The following is a 26,688-nucleotide window of genomic DNA, read 5'->3' on the forward strand; positions in this document are numbered from 1 at the left end:
AAGAAATAAATCTCCCCAAATGAAGAATGTTATAACTCAGTCACATGAAGTAGCCTACTTCCTACAGGCAGAAATTCATTCAATAGCTTCTTGAACCATGAAGTAGGTTAAAGCAATCAATTAAAAAAAAAGCTACCTAATACACCGGCAGTATCTACTTTGGTGCTTGGTGACCAAGTGAAGGTAGGCATAGAGTAGAATGGTAAAACTATATTGGAAAATATGGCTCAGGTATAAGAAATGAAATGAGTCAAAGGATTGTAGATTACTCAGATGCAAAAAACAAAAAACAAAAAAACTGTGCTCTGCCTTAGAAAATAAGTGTGGGAAAAACCTATCCATTTTCTTTTCATATTTTCATTAGAGATATCCCTAACATATAAATCATTTTTATCACAATTTTATAAAAATGAGAAAATAGTGTATGTATAGGTTTCTATATGTAATATATAGTTAACAGAAATTTTAAAAAACACACATTGTGGAACTGATGAAATATAAATTTCAAAAATATTACTAAGGTACTAATAAATGTATAATACTATTATAGATGTTTTAAGTAGAAGAGACCTTAGAGATTCCTATTTTAAAAGATGAGGAAATTGAGTTGTAACTTGCCCAAGGTTGTACATGTAGGTGGCAAGTAGAAGAGGTAGGGTTTAAGTCTAAGAACATATGATCCTCTGACTGAAAATTCATCAGTCTTTCCACTTCATTATATACCGTATTTAAAATGAAACATTAAATGGTCTGATAGTGAATGTAGTAATCCCTTATGAGTCTACTTGCACAACTCCCACTTTTATTAACAGGTCAAGTCCCCAGAACATGACTGCTCTGCCTCTTAATATTCTAAGAATATCCCTGAGGGTTACTGGAATTTCTGGTGCTGCTGCATCATGAGCCCCACTAATGTCCTCCACATTGATTATCAGTTTTTTGGAAAGGTTATTTACTAGTTATAGCAAGAAATGTTATAGAAATGTTCCCTTCAAACAATAGACATACCATCCCCTTGCACAGATAAGGTCCCTGAGAGTGGGATCAAATTTAGGGAGCACATATAGCCACAGTATGAACTCATAACTCATTTTCTGAGAATCCTTCTAGTCCTTTGTGAAGTCCTCATAAAATTCCCCTCAAGTGTATCTGTTGGGCTCAGTGGTTTATAGAATCCTAAATTTGCTTTTCTTTAGTACATCTTTCTACTCAATATTCTGCCATCAACCATTTTTTGTTCCTTGGACATTGCTACTAGCAATGTGTGCTCTAGGTCTTCCTGGTTTTCACAGTTCACAAGGTTGTCACATGTCAAGATTGAGGGAAAAGGGAACCAAATCTTTTGCAATTATAACTACTTTTCCTGTCTTTCACCACTGGACTAAACTACTGTACTGACTGGTTCCAAAGTAGCCTGCTATTTTTGTACATATCCCCACAAAGTATAGAAGGAAGGAAACAAGCATCTACTGTATTAGGCACCAAGCTAAGTGTTTTACCAATCTCACCACCTTATTTTACAGTTGAAGAAACTGAGTCAGAGGTTAAATGACTTACATAGCTAGTATATTTGTACTTTTTGTACATATTTTTTTCCTGACTCCTGGGGTTCAGTGGAGAGAGTGCTGAGCTTGGAGTCAGGAAGACCCACCCAAGTTCAAATTTGGCCTCAGATACTTAGCTGTATGACCCTCCCCCCCCCCCTTTTTTTTTTTTTGCTTTAATCTACTGGAAAAAATGACAAACCTCATCTTTGCCCAAAAAAAAATTAGTCCATGGAGTCATAAGTCAGATATGGAAGATAACCTTCAAGACGCATCTATTCAAATTGTGATTCATAACCCCATGTCTCACAAGTGAATATGGGGGTTGCAAAATTATATAGGATATGTAGGATAACTTCTTAAACAGGTTAAGTACTGAAAGCCAGCAACTACATTCTTAACTTCACCATGTCTGGTTTCTGGTGATTCTAATCTTTTACATCTTTCAATAAACTTTACTAGCATATTTTACCTGCATGAACTATCATTCCTTTGGTGTGCTGGCAGCCTTATTGTTTTATATTTGCTATTAATAGTTGACAAGATTATGTCTCCATTTGAAAATAAACCTTACTCTTGGTACAACTTGTCATTTTGGGCACATAAAGTATATAGGTCATTGACCCGTGCCTCAGTTACTTGAATCATATCTGAAAATTTTCACTATTTTTGAACGACTCATGTTACATTTAAGAAATATGGAAATTGGCCTTTGAAGGCCAACAAATCATTTCCCTTTCAAAGCAAAGTGTGTGTATATAGATATATCTATATACACACACACATATATTGACTAAACAGGTCTTGATGGGGATGGCTGGCCCCTTCTCCACAGGAGTAACTTTGCTAGATGGCTATAAAGAACTGGATTATAAGTAAAATTCCTGTGCCTATCTGACTGAGTTCAAATCTCACTTGATGCTTACTACCTGTACTTAGGTAAGTTACCTAACTTCCATGAGTCTCAGTTTTCTCATCTGTAAAATGAAAGATTAGCTTCCTTCAAACGCTGGATACTTTGATTTTAATACTTTTATATAGCTTCAAATGTTCAGTGATCCTTTTTTTTACATTCATCTACCTTCTAAACTTCTAAATTCACACTAAATAGGATTCCATTTTATCTATTGAGATTTTTTTTTTGCCTCTGACATTTTCCCAATTCTTTAAAAAAACTTTTATTTTAAAGTTTTTTATTGATTTTATCACCATATTTTCTCCTTTCCCTCCCCATCCAAGAGAGCCATTTCATACAATACTTTTAAAGACAATTGAAATACATCAAAGATAGTCTGAAAATGTTCCATGTACATTACTTGTAGATGTCTTATTTCTGAAAAAGAATGGGATAGGAATCTTCATTATCTCTTCTTTCAACCTTTTTTCCTTCTAATTTTGCAACTTTGTTGATTTTGTGTGATTGTTCTTTCCAACTTTATTGTAGTTAATGTGTACATTTTCTTGATTCTGCTTATTTCGCCTGGTAAAAGTTTTATGTAAATCTTCATATACTTACCTGTATTCATCCCATTCATCATTTATAGCAGAGCCTTTTTGTTAGTGATGTCTTTGGAGTATATGCCTAACAGTGGAATTTCTGGGTCAAAGGGCAAAGGCATTTTAGTCCTTTTATTTGTATAATTCCTAAACGTTTTCCAAAATGGTTGTGTTTATTCATAGATCTACCAACAATGCAGTACTGTCCCTATCTTTTGACAACCCTTCCAATATTGACTATTTCTGTCTTCAGTCATCTTTGCCAATTTGTAGGACATGAAATAAAATCTCAGGATTGTTATGATTTGAATTCTTAATTTTAGTGATTAAGAGCACTTATACATTCTTTTAATAATGTTTCATTCTCACTAATGATTGGAAGAGTAAAGAATTATTTCTTTAGTTCTTTTAGCTTTTCCTCCAGAAGGAAACATCAATGTGCACTGTGTGCATACGTAGCTGTTATTTGTTACTGGCAAAAAAAAAAATAAAAAACATGTATAACACTCTCTTCAGGTAGGCAAAATTCCCTTTGTCCAGACTTGGGAGAAACAAAGACTCTCAGATCTGCTGTCCTTTTGGCTGCTCTCTCCTGTGGACAAGTATCTGCTTACTTCTTGCTTTGAGGACTTTGTAGTCCTCAAGCTTCATAATAAAGGTACTTAGCATATATTAAATGTTTAATAAATGCTTGTTGATTGATGCTAGTTATTTCACTTAACCACCTTAAATTGGAAATTGATTCCTGCCAAGATCTAAAGTAAAAAGTAGCTACTCTCAGGTGTGATCTGCCAGAGGTTTTAAGCCAATATCTAATATCTAATTAGCAGCAAGAGTTTATTTAAACCTAATTTGTTACCTTTCCTCCCTGCTGAATTTCAGATCCCAGGTTGCTTCTCTAACCTAGTATGCTTTGTTCAGTACTGGAAGCAAAATACTTATCTTATATTTCTGATTCATGCTGCAGAATGGTTGGTACCCCTGCAAGTTCCCGTGCTTCTACAGGAAGGATAGAGAATTCCATTAGAATGTTAGTTTCAGGAGAATGTAAGATTCTTGAGGCCAGACTGGTTTTTAGTTTACATTTTAAAATTAAAAACTTGGCAAATATCAATGAATATCAACATTTTACTAAACAAAGAAAGTGTTAAGTGTCTGAGTCCAGATTTGAACTCAAGTCCTCCTGACTTCAGGGCTGGTGCTCTATTCCACTGGGCCACCTAGCTGCCCCTCTTTTATACTTTTAAAAGAAAATTAATATTAAATTTTAAATCATAGTAACAAAACTATCCTGCTTGTCTGTCTCCCTTCTGAATTACCTGCTCTGTTCTGTGTATTTGAAAAATGCTTCATTGATGTTCTTTTCTTTTTATGCATCACTGTAACTACCCACCAAGTTCTCCCCCAACCATCTTTACCACACTCTCCTAGATCCTCCTCCATAATACAGTCAAACAAATAAATTCATATTTACCATCTGGCACAGTATGTCTCATTCTGCACTTCTAGTCCATCCCTTGTCAGAAGGCAGGGACAGTTTTTCATTTTGATTTTGTATCTCTAGTTCTTAGCAGACAGAGTACCTTGCATTTAGTGATTGATAAATGGTGATTGAATTGGATTGAATAAGTTCTGTTAAAGAACAATGAGGTTTTGCAATGCTTCTATGATTCACTCAGTCTCCTGAAAAGGTAAACTCTCGTCTTCCCTCCTTTTTTCTAATCATTGTTAAGAAAAAAAGTATAATAACATTTTATAATTCTATTGGCAAGATTTATAATTTTTTTATAAGTATACTTTTTTTGATGCTTGGAATTGATGATATATTCTGATTCATGTATTGCTGAAGTTTTATTATATTATTTTAGTTTTTAATACTTTGATCCATTTATATGGAGTATCTACTTTTCCAAACTTGTCTCTTTAATGCGTAGCAATCTTCTAAAAGCATAGCTATATTTTATAGGCTACAACCCCTGTACACCTCACAGATTTAATACCTTCATGACTTTTTGTGGCTAAAAATAATACATGTGGTAGCCCTCTGGTAATGAATCTCCCTGAACTTAAATTAAGCTGGTCCCTTGAAAAAAATTATAGAATCTCTGGTCAAGACTATATGGGAAGCTTTTTCAGCTTGGCAGGAACTACCACATCTTGTTCTTTGTCAGTATTTTGATTGAAAGTATTACTTCTATGCTGTGATGTAATCTTAAAATAGAACTTTAAATGCCTTTACCATAATAAAAATTCAATATTTATTTATTGAAACATTTTAAAATTTATAAAATTTATGATAATGATATTTTCCTTACCTTTTGGACTGTACAAATTTATGCTGTTGGCCTCTATACAAACAATGGTTTGTGAAGAGTTTTTAACACAAGTTGGAATTCCAACAATTATATATTCACTTCCTATTTTGATTTTATTGCTTAATTCATCTAAAAATTATGAAGGAAATAAAAGATTTATTCATTAAATTTTGTATATATTTTACACCTAAGGGATTCATAATTAGTACTAATTCATGATAAACTAGGTATGAAGAATGATGATTTTTTTTTACTATCTGTAAATGAGAGATTAAAAAAAGTTTGCTAATTAACTTTAGTACTTAATTTGAAGGAGCAAATAACAAATATTCAGTAAAACTGAGCCAAGAGGACAAAAAAGTGAAATAACTATACTCAGATTCTTCATTCTACAATTAGTTTGGGTAGTTGTAAACTATAAAGTTCAATGAAGATTAACAAGGAAAAAGAAGAATTCAATGATAAGAAAACTCAAATTTACAAGCTTTTTTTTTTTTTTTATAGAAATACCAAGTAATTTAAGGATCTTAAGCAACTTAATTATTTGTTAAGTTCAAAATAAGCTTACCAACCTCTTAGGAAAACTGTAAGAGACTGAAATCTCATTGGCTGATTGTTGGGACATCCTCGAAAAGCAGTAAGTGACTTTGTTGTAATTATTTCAGCTATCTGTTTATCTTAACACCAAATAACACAATTATTATTGGAATATCTTTCAAATTTAATTTTGACACCAATAAGTTTAAAGACAAAATATATTTTAAATACTATTACTGAAAAATTTAAAATTATATTTTTACCACCAAGTACTCTAAATTTTCTGTCTTCTCGAAGTGGGGAAGTACAAAGATTACAGGAGAAATCACTTCTCACTGTTGTAGATTCTGTGGCACCAGGCACATGCACTCTTATATACCGAAATCCTGAAATACAACATAAATTAAATCTTTTGGGGGGCTTAGTCATTTATCCATAATTATTTAAAATTTATGTCAAACTTGCACTCATATTTAGGGAACTGCCCAGTCATAAAGCAAAACCATTATTATTTTTTTAATTACCTAAAGTTTTAGCATGGCACAAAGGTGCTTTTTGCTTACTATTTACTAGTTTTACTCTTGAGGCCTATTTCTTCTACGGTGTTTATCTACCTAAAGGGAGATACTCAGTTTTCAAATCTCCAGTATTCTTAGACCCTTTAAGATTTACCAGTGAGGATATTAAGAGAGAAAATGCTTTTTGAAATTGCTTTTCTTTTCTGTGAAAGACTGTTGATTTTGATTCAGCAAGCCTTCTATATGCTCTTGATCATATTCTTTCTCTATTGGTACAACATAATATATTTGTCAGGAGGAAACACATTTAGTGATTTTTGAATGTGTAAAAAATGTATCTTTGGATTATACAAAGTAAATTTATAAGTAGAAATCATTGAGAGGTTATGATTTTGGCAATGAAGAACAAATATAATTACTGGAAGCTCTGTGAAGTTTTCAGAATGTGATCCTGTCTACTTCTCCTTTCTGTTTTAATTCTGAGTCCATAATGACATCTCTTAGATAAATACTTTTGAAAGTTAATTAGGAAAGCCTAAGTTCAAGTTCATCCTCTGACAAATACTAGCTGTGTGTCCATGAATAAGTTGTTAACTTCTTAGTGCACTAAAGACAGGTAGCAGTGTTTCCTTTTTGAAGTTCTCTATACACAAAAAGCGTATCTGAGCTACTGAAGGAAATGGCAAACCACACCAGTTATCTTTGCCATAAAAACCCCAAATGGGTTATGAAGAGTCAAGACACATTCAAACTGACTGAACATCAATATTCTGAAGAAATTAGAGATTGTTCCAAAAATAATCATTCATACTTATATTGTACTTTAAAACTTATAAGACATTCTCCTTACAATAACCTGTGAGCTAAGTAATAATGAAAGTGCTATTATCTTCATTATTCCTGTTTTATAGTTGAGGAAATAGAATACCAAAGAAGTTTGTGACTTGTTTATGGTTACGTGGATCATAGTACATGTGTGCCCAAGTATCCTGACTTTAAATCCAACATTTTTAGCCTCCTGTAAAATATTACTGGGGGTAGCTAGATAGTGCAGTGGATAAAGGACCAGTCCTTAAGTCAGGAGGACCTCAGTTCAAATCCAGACTCAGACACTTAACACTTTCTAGCTGAGTGACCCTGGGCAAACCACTTATGGCTACTCCAATTACATAACATGATCTAAATTTAACTTAGTTAACATTTTTAGTTCTTTATTTTTGAATACTTTACCTTCAGAAAGAGGGCATGTTTCATCTGAACAAAGGAATCTTGCTCCTTGTGTATATTTAGTTACTGTTGTCATTGCAATTATTATTCCTTGTATCATATAAAACCTCTGAGACAGGTAATCAAATGGAAACTCACAAAGATCAAGCCCATAATTTGGCAGAAGAGGCAAATGTGTTAATTTCAGCACTATATTAATCTAATAAAATAAGAAAACGATATTAATAAAATTGCATATTCAAATATATTTAAATTAAAATTTTAATTGATAGCAGAAAATGAAATATATATTTGTAAAGCATTACATTAAGTTTTGAGAAAAATAGTGATTTTAACAACATGGAAATGGGAAAACATTTTTGTATATGCTATTTTAAAACTATTGTTATTTTAGCTTTGTTTATTAGATTAAAAAACAAAAACTTGAGTTTCAGTCTGTAATTGTTCGATTAAGTTAATTAAAATTTTAATTGATAGCAGAAAATGAAATATATACTTATAAAGCATTACATTGAGTTTTGAGAAAAATAGTGATTTTAACAACATGGAAATGGGAAAACATTTCTGTACATGCTATTTTAAAACTATTGTTATTTTAGCTTTCTTTATTAGATTAAAAAACAAAAACTTGAGTTTCAGTCTGTAATTGTTCGATTAAGTTAATTAAAATTTTAATTGATAGCAGAAAATGAAATGTATACTTATAAAGCATGACATTGAGTTTTGAGAAAAATAGTGATTTTAACAACAAGGAAATGGGAAAACATTTTTGTATATGCTGTTTTAAAACTATTGTTATTTTACCTTAGTTTATTAGATAAAAAAAAAAAAACTTACTTGAGTTTCAGTCTGTAATTGTTCGATTAAGTTAAGAGTTTTAACAGCAACAAAACAAACCTGCAATTGAAAACAAAATTTTTACAAAGAAAAAAATTGATCCGACAAAAATTGTCTTTTACTTACTGATTGAAAAAGTTGAGCAGCTTTCAAAGGTTCATGTAAAATATAATTTCCAAGAACTGCATCCAATTCAACGATGTCAGAAGGATTTATTGAAATATTGAACCGATATACAGCGTAACTTTGTTTTGAATCTGTAAATAAAGATCAAGTTAATGTCAGCATAATCAGAAAGTACATTTTTAAATAGTAAGTCTAAAAACTATTAAAAATTAACTTTGATGGCTATACCATTGTAGAGCTTGCAGTCTTCTATAAATTTCTGAAGGCCTCCACTTCTATCAAGGTACACAAGAGCTGCCTCTTTTAGCTGCAGATTAGACATTTTTTCTACTAAAGTTGATTTTTCTCTTAGCAAAAAGAGAAAACGAAGAATGGAAGGAAGACCTAGAAATCCTGTAATAAAACCACAGATTGCCTGATTGACAAAATCCTGCTAGTCAACTTTTTAAGGCTTAGTCAAATAGTTGTTTAAACACTTAGAAAAATAATTTTTTTTTTTTCCTGGAATTGAAATATAAATGTTCTCATAAGATCATATTCTGGGAGAGGTCCAACAGAAATTTTAGAGACGAGGAAACTGTTTCTGTGAAGCTCAGAGCGAGCTCGACCCCCATCTCCACCCCCCACAAATTACTGGAACAAGATTTGAAACCAGCTACTAAGGGTCCCTCCTCAGCATCAGGAACCCGAGGCCTAGATTTTGGGCAATCGTTGCAGAGGATATTTAGGCCTTAAAAAAAAAAAAGTGACACAGGATGCAGGGATGATTTAAAAGCAAAGTGACCTGCGTGGTCCTGTTCCTTTTGTATGAGTGTAATATAGAAAATAGCGCGCTAAGATTCGGAATCTTTGTGGAAAATACTTAAAAAAGGAGAATGTGGCAAGGCGAGCCCACAACTTACGGGCTGCACCCGGAACGCCAGACAATCGCTAACTTGAGCTTTCCCCTACGTCAGCCCCAGAGAAAAGAGAATAATGATAATAATAAATTGTAGGGCAGCTCCGTCCCGCCCACTCCCGCTACTCTCCCGAAGCTCCTCCCTCGCGCGGGCGGCAGCCGTTAGGTCGAGCGCGAGCGCGGCCCAAGACTCCGCCCCCCGCTTGGCACGAGCGCGCGCCCGGCATGGAGGAGGCGGTCCCGTGATTTCGGGCGCGCGCGTTCTGGCTGTCACTTCTCAGAGGATGAGGAAAGTTCTCCCGGCTTCCTCAGGCTCTCATTGGCAGATCTTTGTGCATCTGGGCGGCGAAGAAGGGAGGGAGGGAGGAGGAGGAAGGGATCTCTCCCTTGAGGGTCTGGATGGAAGGGAAGGGTCCTTTCCCCATCCTCCGTTGGGAAAATGACTCTTTTCCTCAGGTCAAATACACTAACAGGAATCCTGGAAAAGAAATTTGCCTTCAGCAAAACTCAAAGAAAAACTTCTCAAAAACATTTTTTTTCCTTTATTGTAGTTTTTATGGTGCTGCATTTTGCCATTTCCTGAAGATTGGAAATCCTTCTGTTATTCAGAAATTTGAGATACAAAGGAGTTTTGATTCATCCTTTATTTTCTATTCTCATTCCCACTATCTTGGGCAAGAGCTTTATCACTTCATATCCGGCTTAATTCAATAGCCTCTTGTGATGACTCCACTCTCTCCCATTCTAAATTTGTTTCATTGCCAAACATCCCAGAAATATTGCTTTCTTTCATACTTGAGCGCTCCACAACCTAGGGTTTCCCCATTTTCTATGAAATCCAATCCAAACGCACCCCTGTCTAGTCTTCAAGGTCCTCTGACCTTGCTACATTTTGTTTAGCCCTACTTTCCACAAATTTATGTTCTTAAGTCAATTTCAGAAATGAGTGTACATATTTATTGTGATACATACATATATATTTATTTATATATATTATATTTTATATATAATATATATGTATATATATATTTATTTATATATATGTAATACATACATACATATTTATTTGTATATATTATATTTATATACACATATATTTATATATTTATTTATATATATGTAATACATACATATTTATTTATATTATATATTTATTTATATATATGTAATACATACATATATATTTATATTATATATTTATATACATATATTTATATATTTATTTATATGTAATACATACATATTTATTTATATATATTATATATTTATATATTTATTTATATATATGTAATACATACATATATATTTATTGCTACCTTTTTAATAATTTCTAAATATTTCCCTAACTTCTGGAAAGCCTAACCAATAGCTCAAACTTCAAAGGCCTTCCTTTTCTAAGTTCCATTTTCTTCTTTAATGAATAGTGAATAGTTTTACCATACAATTTATTATTTAACCATTTTATGTTTTGTTTTGCATATTAAGCTTGTTTTTTAAACTAAAATTCTCAAAGAGCAATTTCTTCTTTTACTACTTCATCTCCCATAAGGTCTAAAAATTTCTCTGATGGCCAATTCCAATAGACTTGGGATGGAAAATGTCATCTGCATTCTGAGAGAATTATGGAGACTGTATGTGGATTGCACATTTGCTTTTTTTTTTTTCATGGTTTTTTTTCCCCTCAGTCTGATTTTCTAGCACAATATGATAGATATGGAACTATATTTTTCAAAGATTGTACATGTACAACCTATATCAGATTGCTTGCTGCCTTGGGGAGGAGAGAGATAAGGGAAGAAGGGAAACAATTTGAAATATAAAATCTTATAACAATGAATGGTGAAAATTATATTTACATGTATTTGGAAAAATACAATATTTAGGGGGAAAATGAAAATTTCTTGGATACATCAAAGAGATATTTAATTTGATCCATGATATCAAAGACTGTTTTGCCAAATATATTTACTGTTTTAGGTTTCTCTAGATCAAAGCTTTTTAAACTGTGGGTCAGATAACTGAATAAGGGGGCTCCAAATTATGGTTGTCAGTAAATGTTTAAGTTGTATGCTTATTTAATATGCTCATATACTTGAGGTCACAAAAATTTCTTGGACAAAAAAATGGGTCGCTAGTGGAAAAAGTTTAAGAAGCCCTGTTCTAGATGAATCAACTTGTTTTCTGTCAACAGAGATTTTTGTTTAGACAAATGACTTAGAAAAACAAATTAGGGACTTTTATATATTTGAAAAAGTTGACAGTAGGAAAAATGGCTTGAACCAGTCAATACCAAGGTAATCTGTGCACATCTAACACACTCTGAAAAGCTGAGAGGCACTATTTTGCAAATTATTTCAGGGAGAGGAATACTGTATTGAAAAACAAATTCCCAAACCAAGGATATTACTGCCCCCCCCCCCAAAAAAAAAATAGTCAAGAGTAACTAACTATTGATTATGTCTTTCTCATTTCTGTAAAATCTTAATGAGAACTATTCCCTATGCATGCTGAAGGTTTCCTTGTTGTGAACATAAGGAAACAGGCAACCTTTAGCAAGTTATTTTCTCCAGATTACAACTCTAATCTCATGACTGAAGTATGAAGAAAATCCAAGATCTGACATAATATGGATTACACATTAACTTTTAACTGGAGCAAAAAAGCTTTTTAAAAAAACCCTTATGCAAGATTATATAAAATTTCTTAATAAATTTAACAAGAGAACTAGGTGACTCTTGGATTACCAGTATTAAATGAAGTATACAACAGTCAAATCGGATTTATAGTGGGAAAGAACTCATTTTATAGAAGAGGAAATTAAGGGCCTGAAAGATGAAGTGATTTGTCCAATGTTACAAAGATGTCTGCTTATTAAAGTTTTTTACCACTGTTATGATGGGTGTCCTGCACGGGATCCAAATGGAAGAATTTCTTGGTGAGATCCTGGAAACTGTCTTTTCAGACCATAAGGTACTGATTCCATCAACTACCAGAACATCATGGGGGCTCCTTAGTAAGTTCCATGATCACTTGGGGAATTGACATAACAATCCCTATGTGAAAAACTAAAATAAAAGGAAAATGTCTTCCCCAACTATGTGTATATGAAATAAGTAGTCTCATTTTTATTTTATCCAAATACATATATTTAGAATTGGTACTATAGTAAGTTGGTCCCAGGATTGAATAGGAAGAAGAGCCTAGACTTGATTACATATAGGGAATTGTACACTGCTAATGATCCCAAGGTCCTCCCTGATTAAAACAAAACCCTTTCTCATTTCTAGGTAATAGATAGTTCTGAATCTTGCAACACCACAATAGCTGATAAATCAATATTGCAGTTGGGTGAACAACATAAGAGCTCACCCATCTCTTCTTCTCCGTCTCCTTCTCTCTTTCCCCCCTTCCCTCCCACCTTCTCTCTCTCAACCCAAACTTCTCCTAGAATAAGGCTCCTTTTTTTAATAGCAGTACTCCACTGGTTATGCTGTTTATGGTTGTGAATACTAGTTTCTGAAAAATTTAGAATGAGTATCAATTAGAGGATCATGATAAATAATGTGGTGAGCAAGTAGGCAACAACCCAAAAAAATAACTAAAATTAATAAAGGATGTCATCAAAGAAAACACAAATGAAAAAGTGACAAATACATAGAAGAGTCCAGTGTTCCACCAGTATCTGTGATATAAAAATAAGGAATACTCCCTGTACATGGACACACTCTGGTAAATATGTGAGAAGACATGAACAAGAATCTCATGGGACAGACAAGTCTTGGATTGAATCCGATCTTCACTTTGGAGGAAACATTCACATTGATGAGATTATATCCAATTGAATATTCAACATATCCAGTAACACTTTGAAACTTCAGGAAACATTTTCTTATAAATGCACATAAAAAGCAGGTCATTTACCTCTTGCAAACAATATATTGCTATATTTTCTCACACAATAACTTATCTTTGATAATATATAAATGCTTATTTGTTTTCTACATCTTATAGTATATTTACTATACTGTTTAATAGAGTGGAAATATTTGCTTTCTTGAACTAAGTTAAATAAGTATTGGTAGAAATAGTAATTATCTAATCCAATACTTCATTTTTTATTCAATGAATATATATTATTGATTATGAATATCAGAAGCAAAAAAATGCAATGACATAAGTAAAATGTGTTAGACTACAATGTTAATGCAGGGCTATAAAGCTAGTTTCAAGTTTCAGACTACTAATTATTAGGACTGGGGAACAGAAAAAAAGACAGCTTCACAAAAAAAGCTTGTCCCTATATTTAAAAAACTCTAAAGTTTAGTAGTCTGAAATGGCATAGCATCATTTGATTGGACTAATTTTTCCTGTAGATAAACTTAAAAAGCAAAATGGATAGTCTTAAAAATTACTTAATGACTTCTGTTTTGTTCCAAAATTTCCTTAATTCCTTTTTAGTCAAGGGGCATTTTATACCCTCAGACCAATGTTATATTCTTAAAGTAGTTTTACTTAGTGAATTGATCTTTATAACTTATCAAATAGGATAAAGAATTATGTTTGTCAACTTTATCTGTTTCAACTATCAACTTTGTTTCCAAAACAGCTTTAAAGCAAGTGGCAAGAATTTTGGATTCCAAGAATACTGCTCTACATGTTATAAGAGCTCTATGACTTAATACCTATGATCCCATTAAGGTATTCCTAGTAATAAAAACAAACCAATCCTTACTTTGCTTTCTTCTAAATTATCCTATTGTATAATGACCTACAAAAGGATAATCTTAAAAATACTTTCATGTCATTATGAAAAAATTTTCCGATTTAAAAAGTGAAAATCTTGCAAAAGAAACCATAAAAACACCACATCAAGGCCCCTAAGACAGAAATGAAGATATCATATTTAGATTTTTTCCCCTTATGCCTATGAAATATATTGACTAGTAATAATCTAATAACTTATTTCCTAAGAAAGAAAATTTTGAAATTATGTAGACATAATGGCAGCAAGATGGCACAGTGGATAGAATACTGGGAATGGAGTTAAGAAGGCTCATCTTCAGGAGTTCAAATCTGGTCTCACTTACTAGCTGTGTAAACCCTGCAAGTCATTTAACTGTTTGCCTCAGTTCCTCGTGTAAAAGTGAGCTGAAGAAGGAAATGGCAATCGCTGTATATCTTTGTCAAGAAAATCCCAAATGTGGACACAAAGAATCAGACATGACTACACAACAAAAGAAATAATATTTATATTTAATTTTAGTTTGAGATAATAAGAGCCCACAAGGTTAACAATAACTTTATTTTATATTACATACTAATTGCATTACTTATCATCTCAGAAATATTAGCATTCTACCTTTTATCAATTTCTCTTAAAAATACACAATATTGCACTTTCACTTTGGGCAGTTAAGTTTTTAAAGAGTGGCCAAATCAAAACAAATTCTGCAAGATGCTGCAGTTTTCATTTTGATCTATAATAAACAAAAAGCTTCTGTGTAAAAGCAGAATTTACAGTAGTGCCAGACATAACAAATATTTACAGACAGTGTAGTTACTAAATTTTTACTTCTATAGGAAGATACAGTGTTTGAAAACAATTTTAAAGAGTACTTAGGTCATTACTTTGAGTGAAACTTTTTTTCTCCTTTTCATTCTGCAGAGCAACATTTTTTTTTAAACAAATGTTTAAGTATTTTTGTGATTACTGTTTCAAAGAAAAAACTGGGGGAAAATGTTCACTCAAAGAATCTGAACTGGTATGCTAAGTTAGCTCTTTTATAAATCATATTTCCCATGTACTGTATTTTCTAGCTCTTCTGGATTTGTAGTCATCTTATGCAGGAATTATAAGTAATCCAAAGTCAGCATGCCATGGGATAAAGATTAGATACCTTTACTTTTCTAAATAATGAAGTCCAAATTAAAATATGTTTTTCACAATTGTTAAATTATATATGATTATTTTACTCTAAAAATATTTTTGGAATTGATCCAGCAATCTACAAAGAAAACTTGCATACTTAGGACAATTTTAGAAATTTCTAATTATATGAGAACTGTAGCAAACCTTAAATACTTGAATGTGACTCCTAATAAAGACAACAGATTTGGAAAAAAATTATTTACATATTTGCAAAGCAAATTCAGACTGAATGTATAATATACTAAAGATCCAGGCAACAAAAACCTAACAATCTGAAAACAGAGAACATACACATTTTAAATGTATGATACAGTGCATAGAAAAACGAATGTTTCAGTAACACGTGCACAAAATCCATAATACTTGACTATTTTTTAAATCTTTGGAATGCTAAAGAAATGCAAACAGTTTATTTTCTGTTTCTTGCATGGAAAAAAAATCACACCAATTTCAACTCCAACGTTTTAAATAGAAGGTATTTTCTGTGGGGATTTTTTTAATCTTTAAAGATCTGCAGAATGAAAGGTCATCAAAACTATAAACCAACATATTTTTGTTAACGATGCACTTTCATTTTAATACTGTCAAGAATTTCAGATTTCAAACAGTGATTTAATATGGCAACATGTTATTTCTTTTCCAACAACAAATACAAAAGATAATTGCATAGTTAGGACATAACACTAAAAATCACTATAGGGATGATAGACTGAATTGAAAAGCAATATATTGAACTGCTGTAGTTGTTGAAAACAGCTAATCCTAGGTAAATACTAATGTAAACCTATAAGGAAAAACAACAGTCAACAGCAAACTTTTTTTTTTTTTGCTTAAAAACAGGTCAATGTAAAGAATAACTTGTGAAGTATTTCTTTAAAAATAATCTTACTAAGCAGGAGTAACAAAGTTTACTTTCTACTTTCTGAAATATCCTATTTTTTTCTCATATACAGCAGAAAAGTGTTTAAAGATTTTAACTTTACATATAAAAATGAGGCACTAGTTAAGACACATTTTGGAATATTTTCCCACATCATAGAAAAATTTCACTTTGATCCTTAGGTTTGTATTTCCTTGGTGTTTTCTGAACATAGTCTCTCTTACAAAAACAAATCTTCAGAAGGAGGTGCATAAGAGAAACCAACAAATGCATCATCTGCCTCCAAAACACTGGCATTCACTATAGAATAGTCAGAAGATATACAAACAGAATATGGAACCATTTCTTCTGTAAAGGCTGTATCAAAGTTCCTGATATCATCTGGTCCAACCTAAGATATTAAAAAAAGATAATGTTATTTATCTAATCTTCACTTGCCTTAGTTATTTCATTAAATATCTAAAATGTATCTGTAAATTTCTTCTTTATAAATAAATGCTTCTGAAAGTTATATCCTTCTCTTGTTTCAGTAGCCATACATTTCCTGTATCATCTTTTCCTAGTCTACTTATCTACTTTATCTGCTTTGAATAGCAACATTTTAGAATTCAGTGCTCTGACAGAAACAACAAGCATAGTAGGACAATTTTCTGTACCAATTTAACTAGATGTTGACCATATTGCTTAATGAGTAAGATATGAGAAAGTGCACTAATGAAAACTGATGAAAATTAATATGAGGTTAGGAAATTGGATATTTCCATTCTTTTGGTAGCTGAAAAAGTAGGTGAGGAGGAAGGAGAATGGTAGGATAAATCCTATAGGATGCTATAGAAAGAAAATTATAATAATGAAAACAACAGAGGATAAAAATATCATCAGTGCCAATGAGGGGATAAACTAGGAAAGAAAGAAAAAAGACTTTTTCATTAAAATTGTAACAAGAAGGTAACCAGGAGGTCATCAATATCCAGTTTAATCCTACAGGAACAAACATAGATTAAAACAGTTATGGTGACAATTTTCACAACTGACAATAGATGGCAATGTATTACTTCTTTTTCTCTTATAATAGTGCTGGTTTATCAGGATTAGGTCTCTTTATCAAACAAAGCCTAATGACTAATAATAATGATGATTTTAAAAAGCATCTATATACTATCTACTATATGCCAGACTAAACAAATATGATCCCATTTGATTTTCACATCAATTCTGGGATAGATTCTGAATCTTTACTTAACCTAAATTATCTTCAAACCAAAAAAGGTTTTGCAGTGGGAACAAGAATTTAACAGTGACTTTTTGTTCTCTTAAGGCAGCTAGGTAGCATAATGAATAGTGGACTAGAACTGGAATCAGGAAAACTTGTGTGATCCTAGGCATATTATTTAATCTGTTTGCCTTGTTTTTCTCAATTGTACAATTTTTGTAAGGATCAGATAAGTTATCTTAAAGTACTTAGCTTAGCATAGTGAGAGGCATACAGAAGACATTACATAAATACTTATTCCCTTCTGTCTCCTTTCATCTCTTGTTTTTCTCTCTCTCTCTACAACCTATCACTACCCCCAATCCTCCATTACTTAATCTCAGGCAAATAAAAACTACAGCTAAGATTTCTGACAAAAGTAAAACATGACTTTCCAGATTTTCCAAACTTGGCAATAAAGATTTTTATGGATAAAGAATTTGAAAAGAAACTTCCAAATATGGATGTTTTTTATTCTCTAGATCTCTTCATGAAAAACAAAACTATGGTTCTTAGTACACAAACTTCATTTTAAGGGTTGTAGTTTTTTTAGGGCTCAGTATAAAGGAATGATGTGGTTGTTGCTCAATCTCTGCTGAGCTACTTGATTCTTTATTTCAATTTTTATATTAGAATATTCCCCATTTCCAGACTCCCAATTCCACAGTGATCACTAATTCCCAGATTTGTCTCCATCTAAGCCATATATCCATGCCTCTATATTTGCCTCCTTACTGGATGATATAATTCTCTATCCAATGCCACTCCCATTCCTTATTGACAATATAATATTTTTGTTTTCACCACTACAAGAACCTGGCTCTCCCAATATAAATTTCCTTTGCAAAGAAGTCATGATATTTTTGTTTTAGGGTTTAATAAGATTTGTTTTGGGGGCTAAAGTGCAACTTTTAATTTCAACAGTTTTGGCCTTAAGTTTTGGTCATTTTGTTATTTTATCAATCTTCCTTCTTCCTTGTCTATTAAATTCCATCTAGTTTGTTTTGGTTCATTGTTCTAAGCCAGTCAAGATCTTGAATCTTTTATGAACAGACAATTCTCAGATGAAGAAATTGAAACTATTTCTAGTCATATGAAAAGATGCTCCAAGTCATTATTAATCAGAGAAATGCAAATTAAGACAACTCTAAGATACCACTACACACCTGTCAGATTGGCTAAGATGACAGGAAAAAATAATGATGATTGTTGGAGGGGATGTGGGAAAACGGGGACATTGATGCATTGTTGGTGGAGTTGTGAATGAATCCAACCATTCTGGAGAGTAGTTTGGAACTATGCTCAAAAAGTTATCAAACTGTGCATACCCTTTGATCCAGCAGTGTTACTACTGGGCTTATATCCCAAAGAGATTATAAAGAAGGGAAAGGGACCTGTATGTGCACGAATGTTTGTGGCAGCCCTTTTTGTAGTGGCTAGAAACTGGAAACTGAATGGATGTCCATCAGTTGGAGAATGGCTGAATAAATTGTGGTATATGAAAATTATGGAATATTACTGTTCTGTAAGAAATGACCAACAGGATGATTTCAGAAAGGCCTGGAGAGACTTACACGAACTGATGCTGAGTGAAATGAGCAGGACCAGGAGATCATTATATACTTCAACAACAATACTATATGATGACCAGTTCTGATGGACCTGGCCATCCTCAGCAATGAGATCAACCAAATCATTTCCAATGGAGTAGTAATGAACTGAACCAGCCACACCCAGTGAAACAACTCTGGGAGATGACTAAAAACCATTACATTGAATTCCCAATCCCTATATTTATGCCCACCTGCATTTTTGATTTCCTTCACAAGCTAATTATACAATATTTCAGAGTCTGATTCTTTTTGTACAGCAAAATAACGGTTTGGTCATGTATCTAATTTATATTTTAATATATTTAACATCTACTGGTCATCCTGCCATCTGGGGGAGGGGGTGGGGGGTAAAAGGTGAAAAATTGGAACAAGAGGTTTGGCAATTGTTAATGCTGTAAAGTTATCCATACATATAACCTGTATATAAAAGGCTATTAAATAAAATAAATAAATAAATATATATATGTGTGTGTGTGTGTCCCTGAAACTGCTGAGGACTGACTCCCCTAGGTTTGTTCTGGTGGGTCTCAGTAGCTGGACAGCAATAAATGCTCTTAAATTTACATTAAAAAAAAAAAAAAGATCTTGAATCTTTTCTGACATAGAATATCTTCCCAGAACTGCATCTACACATCTGCTAAATTTGCTAGACATGTACAAGATATTCCAGACAGCATTTTCACTAGCTATCTCAATTCTCATCTCTATTTCATTTTCTTTTGGTTTCCTTCAAGTCCCAGCTAAAATTTCTTCTTTTACAAAGGCGTTTCCTAATCTCTTTTAAAACAAGGTTCCTTCTCTTATTTGCAATTTAGAATATGTATTATGTATTATGAATATATCTATCAATCACTTAGGCCTTTGGTGGTGGGGAAGGAGAGGCTTTTCTTTATATACTCAATATTTAGTACTGTGTCTGGCACACAGCAGGTGGTTAACCAATATTCGTTGACTGGTACAGCTATGCTTTTCATCAAAATAACTCATAAAAATGCTAAATAGCACAGGGCAAAGCACAAATCTCTAGAGAACTCTTTTCAAGTTAATCTAATGACTACTTTTTGAATCTGGCCTTTAAACCTCTATTTACTTGTGTACTATCATATAACTCATATATATGTTGTCCATAAGATTAACATAGACTTAAATGTTTTGCTAAAAAAAAAAAAAATCTAAGTGAAATTGTATCAGAATTCCTTTACTCTACAATTTTACCAACTTTGTAAGAGAAAAAAAAGCAATGAGATTAGTCTGGTATGAGTGGTTGTTGGGATTTTCTAATCATTTCTAATCACTGCTTCCTTTTTTGGTTAAGAAGCTCTTTAATGATACATGATAGAATTATGCCAGGAATCCTAGTCAAGCTCATTCCATTCTTTTCTGTTTTGAAAATCAGTACATTTTTTTCCTTTTCACTCCTAAAGCAATCTTACTTTTTCTCTATGATTTTTTGATGGTAGCTTATGGACTATAACATTCAGAGATTCTAATAATACAAATCATACCCACCACCACAACCTATTTTTTTTTTTAACCAGTGTGGAAATTGATTCCTATGAAGATGAAGTAACAAATCTGACTCCAGATCTAATACCCTTTCCATTTTCAAATACAGAGACAGGGCATCTAGATGCATTCTTAAATGTCCCTGTTTTTCTTGGTTATCATCTTTTTATGAGCCATTGTTTTTTCTGTCCCTTCCAGTCCAAAACTCATTTTCCTTTCCCTGGCTATGTAACTTTAAGCCAAATCTTTCTCAGTGCTACAGGAATTTATTTAAGACCATCAGTTACAGAGAAGGTGCTGATCTGCATCAACAGGGGAAGTTCCTTGCTGGGAGTGTCCTATAACAAGAAAATCAAAAGTCTGTTTAAAAACAAACAAACAAAAAAAACCAGGATGGAATGAGAGTTAATTAATATAGTGACTCATTTATTCACAGATAAGTTAAACATGAAAATTAAATTTTGGAAAAATGTATTTAAAGCAAAGAGGTCCAACAGTATTTTGATGTGTGCTAATTACCATATTGACTATAATAACATGCTTGGAGCTAGGAACACACATTCTCTTTAAACAGAAAAATGAATAAAGGAGAGGAGAAGAGACAAAATTCTGGACTGGCATATTTATTTAGGAAAAATTTATGTTTAGTCCAGCAAGTGTTCCTTTGTTAAAGAGCTAATTTCTGTCAATAGCTGAATATTAACTTTGTTGAACAATTATTTTTTCTGAATGTTAAGGAAATTACTGCACAGTTAGATGATGCAGCAGAAAGAGTGCTGGGCCTGGAGTCAAGAAGACCTGAATTCCAATTTTTTCAGGTACTAGATGATTCTGGAAAAGTTAAGCAATTCTGTTTGCCTCAGTTTTCTCATCTGTAAAATGAACTAGGGAAAGAAATGATACACCACTCAAGTATCTTTGCCAAGAAAGACCCAATAGGGTCACAAAGAGTAAGATATGCCTGGAATAACTGAACAACAAAAGGAAAATAAGCAGGAGAGGAGAGGCAATGAGGTATGTGAAAGACCATAAGCTTCTCTGAGCTCAAGCCCCAATTTGGATACTTAATAGACTGACTTAGGGACCCTGGAAAAAATCATTTAATATCCTAAGAACTACCATAACTTTTTAAGAATCTATGTAGAAGAGAGGATGTTGATCTGTACTAGCAGAGAAAGTTCCTCACTAGGTACTCTTGGCATTAATGAAATATGTTCAAAATAAAACGAGAGAAACGGTCCCTTGTCAGCTGGTTCCTTTCTAATCCATCAGAGATAAAATTAATTATACACTGCCTTGCAAATTGTACAGGATTATTTTATATTGTTATTTATATATATATCTATAAATGCCTTGCCCAGATAAAATGATAAAACATTTGCTAAATTACAGCTTCTTCTCATAGCCACTACAATGCAGCAGAATCTGAATGAGAATATGTAGAAGAGGTAGTTAAACTTAGAAGTTAGTAATATTTTTTTAGTTTATTTTTTTCCCTAAAATGTTACTTAGAAAAGTATAGGTTCTCAGCTACATATTCTAATAGCTGATTAGTGGATATTATTAATAGCTCCATAAGTTTGCCTGACAGTCAAAATAGTCAGACAGCAAGATTCAAAAGGATAATTAGGAATTAAACTTGAAATTCATTAGTAAAATACATGTGCCAACAATTGTTCAATCATTTTTCAGTTGTATCTAACTCTTTGTGGCTACATTTGAGGTTTTCTTAGCAAAGACAAAGGTAGTTGTCATTTCCTTCTCAAGCTTACGACTTGCCCAAGGTCACACAGCTAGTAATTGTCTGACTTAGATTTAAATTCAGGAAGATGAGTCTTCCTGATTCCAAGCTCAGTACTCTAACCACTTTGTCACTTAGTTATTAAAAGAGACTCTTTAATTGAAAAAATTGCTGGCCTAATTGACTGCGATAAGTGGCTAAATCATATAGATATTTTTCACAAATTTAGTTACAAACTTCATTTCATTACACATAGACTTATAGATCTGATGTAATGAAAGCAGAAATAAAATAAAGCTCTACTCCTATATTTTTGTAAGAAGGTATATGAATATATTAAACTTACCACATTAGGATTAAAAGGTGGTGGAATCTTTTTTTGTACAAGGTCAGTCCAGTTGAGTGATTCAAAGAAAGGATGATTTTGAATTTCAAGCTGAAATAAAAATACAATTTTGTTAATTCTGTACAACATAAGCAGCCCAAATTTATCAAGGTATCATTTCCTTTTTTTCCAAACTTACTTCTAGTCAAGGACTGAGGGGAAAGTCTACATAGAGAGTGAAAGGGTAAACATGGCATCATCAAAAATCCGATTTCATTTCAAGATTACTTATACCAGTATCTCAAAAGTTGAGGCAGTGAGGTATCCAGAACCTTTTGTTTTCAGTTGATTGTTAAAGAGGTAGAATTGTTTTGGGGTACTGAGAAGAAAAACTAAACTAAATATCGAGTGAAAAAAAACCATTTGCTTCAAATATTGTTAGATTAATATTTAGTTAAATATGCAAGACACAGAAGATGATAACATATATATTTCCCACTAAGTTAATAGAGAAAGATAGGAAAAGAGTTCAAAAGAAGAACCATAAAGTGTCAATGATCACTAGAAAACATACTCCAAATAACCAAAAAAAATGTAAGTTTAAATAGCATTGGTGATTTCACTTTATATCAAGAAAACTGACAAATATAATATAAAAAAATGCACATAGCTAATGTTGGAAAGGCATTGGGAAGAAAAGAATTCTAATATATTACTGGTAGAGCTGCCAATTGGTCCAAATGTTCTGAAATGACAAAACTGTTTAAATTCCGCATATACCTTCCGAGAAGAGCAAAGCAAGAAAGAAAAGGTCCAAAATATATATATATATATATATATATATATATATATATATATATATATATATATATATGTTAATATATTTATAGGAAAAGTAATATATATTCATGTTAAGGACTATGGGACTAAATCTGCTTTATAGTTGAAATCTTTCATATAGGTTTTCTTCCTCAACATCATGTGAGCTCCTAGAAAGCAAGGGCAGTTTTTGCTTCTTTATCTGTGTTCCCAGAAACTACACTTTGTACACAGTGAGCACTTAAATGCTTCATTACTAGTTCATTAATTCATAGGTAAAATGCAAGAGACCTTAAAGATCAAAGAATACAAACACTCTCATTTTATAGATAAGGAAACTGACAGTTGAGAAGTTAGGTGACTTTCTTAGGGTCAAATGGTTAATAAGTATGACTCCAAGCTTAGTGCTTTATCTACTATGCCTCTATAGTTGTACTTTTATTGTAGTAAAGTAAAGACCTAAAAACAAAGTAAGTGACCACCAACTGGGAAAGAGTTAATAAAACTCTAGCCATCTGATATAAAGAAAAGTTATTGTGAAGTAAGAAATGATGAATATTTAGAAAAGCATTTGAGGAAGATTTCTAACAACTGATGCATATTGAAATAAGCAGAAGCAGAAAATAATATACATAGTGCTTATCACAATGTCAATGAAATGAATGTTGAAAAGGAAGCTGAACTTGAAGAAATATTTATAACCAATCTTAGTTGTGGAGAACATGAAAAATATCTTTCCTCCACCCTCTCCACAGTGGGGAGAGCCCATGGAGAAAGAATTTTGAATAAAATGCCAGCAAGGTTCCTGTATCAGTTATTTTTCATTTAACTGTTCTTTATAAGGAAGGGTTTAATGATGGGTGGAAAGTAGATGTAGTATCTAGAAATGACTGGTATGAAAATAAATGACATTAATAACTTTTTTGATGATTTCCTGAAAGATAGTGTCTAAGCTCTTTTCTTCATCATGTATTTCAAGGAGTCCAATAATCCTTAGACTGTCTCTCCTAGAAAGAGTCGGTTGTTTTTCCCATTAGGTATTTGACATTTTTTTTCTATTTTTTCATTTTTTTGGGTTTTGCTTGACTGATTCTTGTTGTCTTGTTGAGTCATTCATTCCCATTTGTTCAATTCTGAATTTTAGTGTGTTATTTTCATTTACTTTTTTTTTTATTTCTTTTTGTATTTGTCCAATTGAATTTTTGAATGAGTTGTTTTGTTCTATGGAATTTTTTTCCATTTCACAAAAAATTTTTTAAGGAGTTATTTTCTTTTTCCATTTCACAAATTCTGTTTTTTAAGAAGTTATTTTCTTTTTCTGTTTCACAAATTCTGTTGTTCTGGGAATTGCTTTCTTTTTCCAGTTTATCAAATCTATCTTTTAATGAGTTATATGCTTTTTCCATTTCACTATGTCTATTCTGTGTTGCCTTTTCCAAACTCTCTTGCAAAGCTTTAATTTCCTTTCCCCATTTTTCTTCTAGCTCTCTTTTAAGGTCCTTTTAGAGTTCTTCTAGGAGAGTTTTGTGTGACAAGATCAGGTTATATCACCTTTTGGAGCTTTATCTGGAGACAATCTGCCTTTAGTCTCCTCAGGGTTTGAAATCTGTTCTTCTCTTTTGCCATAAAATCTGTCAATTGTTAAGAGTCCTCTTTCCTTTTTTACTCTTTTGTTTTTTAAGTTAAGGTAAGGTCTGCCTTTAGGGTGGGAGAGGTTTTCCAAGTGACCCAGCTGCTGGGCCAGTGCTGATTCACTCAGGTGCTGGGTCTGCCACAAGGAGTCTGCAATGCCCCGAGGCTCTGTGCTGGCATTTGTGGTTAGAGTCTGCACTGCACCAGGATTCAGAGCTGCCTGCACTGGCGTTTGTGGTCAGCTGTCCAGGCCTCACTGTCTCTCTCCCAATTCCTATTTAAATGGTCCTTCTCAGGTCCACTTTCTCCCACAAACTCTCTGCCCCGGGAGGTCACACCACCACACTGAGATTGTTCTGCCCTAGAGCCCTGCTTCTGTCTGTGCTGGCATTTGTGGTCAGCTGTTTGTGCTTGGCTGCCTCTCTCCCGTTTTTTGATTGAAATAGATCTTTTCTGGTCTGTTTCCTCCTATAAATTCTCTGCCCCAGGAGCTATCTGCACTGGCGTTTGTACTGGTTGCCCTGGCTGCCTCTCATCCATTTCCGACTGAAATAGACCTTTTTTTGGCAATCTTTGAAATTATCTTCTGCTGATAATTTGTTGCACTCCCAATATTTTTGGATTCTGCCCATTCAGAGCTAATTCAGAGGCTGGATTCCATAATTATTGGGAGACTTGTAAAGAAGGTCAGAGAGAAATGTATGTCATCTCTCATGGAGAATTCACAAACTAATTAGAAATGTCCACTTGTGAGCTCCTTTTTTAATTTGTAGGAAATCATTAACCAGTTTGTAAATTAGGCCATGCGCACTTAATTTAAAAAAAAAAAAGTGCTTGGTCTGATGCTTAGACAAAAATGTGGGGTCCTGATCCAGGGGAAACAATCTCTAGACTATTTCATGCCATTTGGAAACTAGAGATATTAGAATTTTCAACTCCATTCTTTATACATACTGTCCTGAAAAGTAAGTTATTTGACTTCAGTGCAGAAAAGTGATATTTTTATTCTTTTTAAATTCTTTCTCTGTCCAATAGCTTTTTAAAAAAAATTCTAATTAGTTTGAAAATTTATTAATAGCATAATGTTATTTGTTTGTCATATTTGTTATCCTTGGCTCTGATTTTTTAAATAGATTCTATTTTATTTAAACCCTAAAGTATTATAACAGGACTTATAGTACAGTGCTAGGCACTTCATAAGGAAATAGGTGAATAATTTTAATGAAAATACAAATTACTGAAACAGAAAAGAAAGGGAGGGTGAACTAGTAGATAGTGATAAGCACCAGTGATACATTTTTAGAAAAGAGAAAAAGAAAAAAAAAGTTGCTATTTTGTAAAATTTCATACTTTACAAGCCCAAAGTACATAAGATTTATATTTTCTTATCTACAATCCTCTTTTCTGTTCCTTGTATATTGAAATATTGATGTTTGTTGCTTAATGTTAAGTTCATAATATTTTTTTAAAAAGAAGGATGCTAAGAAAACTC

The 26,688-nt window shown here is 32.6% G+C and overlaps 2 protein-coding genes across 7 annotated transcripts in view; both read right to left on the reverse strand.

Annotated features, from left to right (window-relative positions):
- MCMDC2 (minichromosome maintenance domain containing 2) overlaps window positions 1-8,991 on the reverse strand; it is a 36,563-nt gene extending 27,572 nt beyond the window's left edge. The window contains exons 1-7 of the mRNA XM_031946321.1: window positions 8,830-8,991; window positions 8,602-8,732; window positions 8,476-8,535; window positions 7,642-7,837; window positions 6,157-6,279; window positions 5,929-6,033; window positions 5,357-5,485 (exon numbers count right to left, since the gene is read on the reverse strand). Of these exons, the coding sequence (XP_031802181.1) occupies window positions 5,357-5,485; window positions 5,929-6,033; window positions 6,157-6,279; window positions 7,642-7,837; window positions 8,476-8,535; window positions 8,602-8,732; window positions 8,830-8,923 (838 nt within the window). The 5' untranslated portion in view covers window positions 8,924-8,991. The remainder of the gene's footprint in view (window positions 1-5,356; window positions 5,486-5,928; window positions 6,034-6,156; window positions 6,280-7,641; window positions 7,838-8,475; window positions 8,536-8,601; window positions 8,733-8,829) is intronic.
- A 5,740-nt stretch (window positions 8,992-14,731) lies between these two features.
- Window positions 14,732-26,688, reverse strand: part of LOC100918178 (serine/threonine-protein kinase Sgk3) — a 159,289-nt gene continuing 147,332 nt past the window's right edge. For all 6 annotated transcript variants that reach the window (XM_031946323.1, XM_031946325.1, XM_031946322.1 and 3 more), the window contains 2 exons: window positions 22,767-22,856; window positions 14,732-16,699 (listed from right to left, as the gene is read on the reverse strand). In XM_031946323.1, coding sequence (XP_031802183.1) covers window positions 16,529-16,699; window positions 22,767-22,856 — 261 coding nt within the window. In that variant the 3' untranslated portion in view covers window positions 14,732-16,528. The remainder of the gene's footprint in view (window positions 16,700-22,766; window positions 22,857-26,688) is intronic.

The sequence above is a fragment of the Sarcophilus harrisii genome, chromosome 1 (genome assembly GCF_902635505.1).
Source record: "Sarcophilus harrisii chromosome 1, mSarHar1.11, whole genome shotgun sequence".
Classification (NCBI taxonomy): Eukaryota; Metazoa; Chordata; class Mammalia; order Dasyuromorphia; family Dasyuridae; genus Sarcophilus; species Sarcophilus harrisii.